Source organism: Elephantulus edwardii, unplaced genomic scaffold (assembly GCF_000299155.1).
Source record: "Elephantulus edwardii isolate Elephantulus edwardi_28Jun2011 unplaced genomic scaffold, EleEdw1.0 scaffold00338, whole genome shotgun sequence".
Classification (NCBI taxonomy): Eukaryota; Metazoa; Chordata; class Mammalia; order Macroscelidea; family Macroscelididae; genus Elephantulus; species Elephantulus edwardii.
In genome coordinates this window covers 2,155,407-2,159,956 of record NW_006400088.1, presented here as the reverse complement: position 1 = coordinate 2,159,956, position 4,550 = coordinate 2,155,407, and the positions used below count along the sequence as shown (strand labels likewise).

The 4,550-nt window shown below is 43.3% G+C and overlaps 1 protein-coding gene across 1 annotated transcript in view; it reads left to right on the top strand.

Moving 5' to 3' along the window:
* Positions 1 to 200: 200 nt before the first annotated feature.
* FAM150A (family with sequence similarity 150, member A) overlaps positions 201 to 4,550 on the top strand; it is a 42,209-nt gene continuing 37,859 nt past the window's right edge. Inside the window, exon 1 of the mRNA XM_006901609.1 lies at positions 201 to 420. Coding sequence (XP_006901671.1) covers positions 201 to 420 — 220 coding nt within the window. The remainder of the gene's footprint in view (positions 421 to 4,550) is intronic.

The window sequence follows — 4,550 nt, the reverse complement described above, 5'->3', positions numbered from 1 at the left end:
CCCGTGCTCCCTATCTCTCTCCTCGCGTTCCTTGGGGATCAGGGCACACGGGGTTGTGGTCCTTAGGGTTAGTTCTGTCCAAACTCCCATGTCCTTCAAGTCTCCAGGACGAGGGCGTGGGACTTGGGAAACGATCGGGGCAGCCAGCCTTGCCTTGCAAGCTAACCTGCCGTCTGTCTTCTGGTTTCCACAGGCCCGCCATGCAGCCAGCTTGCGGCTGCCCCCTGCTGCCCGCTCTCCTCATGCTGACTCTGGCCCACTTCTCTCGGAGTGTGCATGGGGCTTCCTGGTTGCCGAGGGCAGCAAGTGAGAAGCACCGGGAGTCAGAGCCTTCCTGGGACCAGCGCACGGTTGTAGACCTCGCCAGCGTGGGCCCAGCAACTCAGGCAGTCCTGGCGCTCCGCTCAGCGCGCAGCGCAGGTGAGTGCCAGCCAGCCTCAGATGGCTATCTTAAATCCTCCTGGAAGCCCGAGTTGCACAATTCCAGGTTCTCCTGAACAGATATAATGGATGTGCTAAATGTAACCGCTGTCGTAAGACTTTAAAGCCAACCCAAATCTCCATTTAATAAATAAAAAACTGATTTAGTTCATTCAGCATAATGCTCTCCAGTCTCTCCCAAGTTTAGTGTTTTTAAAATCGTTGCTTCTGAGTGCTGCGTAGTATTCTATCGTGTGTATGTACAAGAGTTTCTCAATTCATTTGATTGTGTTTGAACATTTGGACTGTTTCCCTGTTTTGCAATTGTGAATAATGCTGCTATGAACATTGGTGTACAAATTTCCTTTTGTTTCAGTTATAATTTTCTTTTTTCTCCTTTTTAAAAAAATAGATATTTTAATGAAAGTTTACAGAAAACTGAAGGACAAATACTGCATAAGACTATTATTGTAGAAATAGAAGATAACGAGTAAAATGTGTATGAGAATCTAAGGGTGGGGGTGAGAATAGAAGGGTGAGGATGGGCAGGGGAGAAATCAAAGAATCGCACAATTTGATGGGTAGAGGGAGGGGGAGTATAAATGAAATGGGAAAGACCCAGCAGAGATCTGAAAGGTAAGGGTAATTGTGGGCATAGTTCAATGGTGATTCATATTATAAAACACAATATATGGGAATGATTGTATCAAACACAATGTGAGAGAAGAATAGAAGAATAATGTAAAACACTATGTATACAAACTTTCTAAGCAAATCAATATAAAATATTTTTTAAAAATAAAAAGGTACACTTGATAAAAAAACAACAACAAAAAAACCCAAAAAACAAACTGGGAAGAACAAACCCACTGCCATCAAATAGATTTAGGGTAAACAAATACAGTCCAAGTAGCATTTCCTGTGAGATCTCCAAGGCTTACTACTTTAGGAGTTGGGCTTCTAACCCAAAGGCCACAGCCTACAAGACAGAAAGAATGGCAACTTCCTCCCATGCTAGTGGATTCCAACCTGGTATTGTTGTGTACTGTCAAGTCGGAACAGACCATAACTGACCGTCCAGCGAGTTTTCAGATGCATGAGAGATTGCCCATCCTTCTGCCGGAGAACAAACGCACCTTCCTGATTGCAGCACAGCTTCTTGCCACTAAACCACTAGATCTTGATTTGTTTGTTTGTTTTAACCATTTGGTTTTTTCCCCCCTTTCTTTCTTTCATCTTTCAACCATAGCACCCAAAGTAACACTCCAATTTTTCCACGTTTTGAAGTTTCTTTGGAAGAAGTCTGGTAGAGCAACAGAAAGAGCTGGTTTGGAAAACCAACCTGGAAAAGTTATTGGACAAATAATGTCTCTATCCATTAACATCTTGTTCTATATATCCTCGGGGTTTGAAAAGAAGACAAAAACATAGAATTTAGAAAACCTGTTTCCTATACACAGTGGTTCATTTCTTTGCATTAAAGTTGTTCAACTGTGGCACCACCTTTAGAAACTCCAGCCTCAGTTTGAGAGCCCAAATATTGGAGTGCTGCCCTGTGAGAAGCCTGTCAGCTTCTGCTTCCTGGTTCATATGTCTTTGGAAGAAGCATGCTAATTCTCTTATTCTACTAATGCTATGTATGCCAGGGCTCCCAACTCCACTATAAGCCTCCTTCTGGAAGGCACTCAGTGACTTGCTCCATGGGTCAGTTCATAGGCCACCTTGTGCTGTCTCTGTCTCTGCACACTGGTCTACTGCTTCCCAGCATCTGCCATCTCAGCTGTCAAAATTCTCTCTTCTAAGCCCTCACCAGAATCACCTGTGATTCCTGTAACTTTACCAATAGTCCCTCTCAGGTAATCTACTAATCACCTTCAGACTCTTCCAGTTCCTGCCCATTCCCCAACTCAAAACCATTTTAAGGTCTCAAAGAAGCAACCCATCTTCCAGGTACCAAATTATAATTTAGTTATCTACTGCTGCTATAATAGAAGTACCACAAGTGCAAGTGGGTAACTTTAACTACTAAACTTACTCTTTCACAGTTTAAGAGGCTAGAAGTCTGACTTCAAGGTGCCAGCTCTAGAAGACTTTCTCTTTTTGTTGGTTCTGGAGGAAGAACCTTGTCTTTCTTTGGTATCTATAGGCCAGATACCTTTTGGTATCTGTATTCTGTAGATGGAGACCGTGTCTTGGTGTCTGCCTTTTTCTGCAACTAAACTGTGAGGACCTTGGATCCATAGGATATGCTTAGATGGTGGCTCTTCTTTCTTGGTGGTATTGAGATTTCCATTCACAGAGTTTTACTGACTAATGTTTGAACTTGAAGCAGGCTGCTTTGAGCTAACATGATCCTTCCTAGGTCATTTAGCTAAAACTATTTCCAGTGACTCTGTGAGGTAGAGATTACTGACTACTTAGATGCCCAAGTGGAGGAAGAGCAAGAAAGCAGGAGAAAATGGAGCCACCATTGAGGCATTAGATCTCAACATTGTTCCACCTATCACCCCCAAAGCAGAGGTATCCTGTGAGTGAGGAGCAACCTGGGAATAACCAGGCCAAGGCAGCTCTGAGAGACAGTTGGGCTTTGGCTGGGGAATACTGGAGACATACAAGCAGAGAAGGAAAGACGAGTATATGCTAACAGTAGAGTGAAGTGGGGCTGCAGGCCAAAGTGAGAGCAGAAGTCCCTTTGTCTGGAGTCCGACCTGCTGCACATGCTGGTCAGTGAGGGTGGAAATCCAGGGTCAGGATGTAACAGAAGGCCTGGCAGGCTCAGTGTGACCCTCATATGGCTGTTCAAGTCACTGTGTCTCAGTTGTCACTTCTAAGAAAGTAAACAAGGATTTCCTAGTATTTTTCACAGAGTTGTGACATAAATACATATAAACTTGTTACTAAAAAAACTTATAAAATACTATTGTAAGAGTTTAAGAATGCTGTACTCAGGATTGCCATAGTGCCAGACAACTGTGTGTCTGTGGTCAGCGGTACATGTCCCAGGAGGTCTGGTGCAGAGGAAGAAGGGGATTCAGCAGACACAACTAAACCTCAGTGAGGACAGCCACAGGGGAAAGCTGAGGGCATGCTGGGCACCTCCCAGAAAGACTGCCTGGTTTGGGCTCTGACAGTCAGGAGTCGGAACAGGGCTTCCCTGTCCAGACCAGTAGTGCAGGACCCAGGGGCTGGCTTGCTAGAGAGGCCAACGCTGGTGTGGGTGGGAGTGGAATGACGGTGACAAGCTGATGATACAATTTGACTTAAAATTAGCGCAAATATTTATCTCAGAGAATGAAATCGTCCGTTTGGAATGTAAAAGAAATGGAAGGATGTCTCAAACTACAGAAACTTTTACAGTAACACATTAATTCATAACCTTTACTTCCTTTGGGCTTTATCTTTTATTTTTAAGTTAAAAGGCAGTAGCGACTGGCAGACATGAGTTATAAGGGCTAGAATAGGCTGTTTTATTAAAACCTTAAAAGTGATAAGAATTCCAGAGTTTGAAAACAAATGCAACACCTGTTGAGCAGAATGACTGAACTTCATCTGGGGTCACACTCAAAGTCTATTGTTTCTTTTAGGCAAAGGTCTCATCTTTCAAAGTACTTATAGGGAGGCATGGTGCTTCACTACAGAAATGTGTGAGATTTGACTAGAATACAGGGACACAGAGGAGCAAAAGGGAATTTAAGAACAGAAAGTATGAGCAGAGGTCACTCTGACCCTTCTGGAATGTACTTTCTCTGATTTTTGTCCTTTGGAATGTTGGAATCTATCCTCCTAAGTCTTCTTCCTTTCTGATGTCTGTGAAACTAGTTCTCTACCTGTAATGTCTAAATTTTAAATTACCTTTGAAATACTTCTGCAGTTCAGATATGACATTTTCCTCCCATTATAAAAGAGATGGTGATATTGGATAAGGTTAGGACAAAGTTCAGAGCTATTTTTTATAGATTCACTATGTTGTTTTGTTGTTGTTGTTATGTGCCGTCGAGTCGCCTGCGACTCATAGCGACCCTATGTACAACAGTCCTAAACTCCACTCTGTCCTGTGCCAATCGCACTGTCTCTGACACTCCCATCCCAATGATCCCAGTCACTGAATCAATCCACCTCATAGAGGGCCT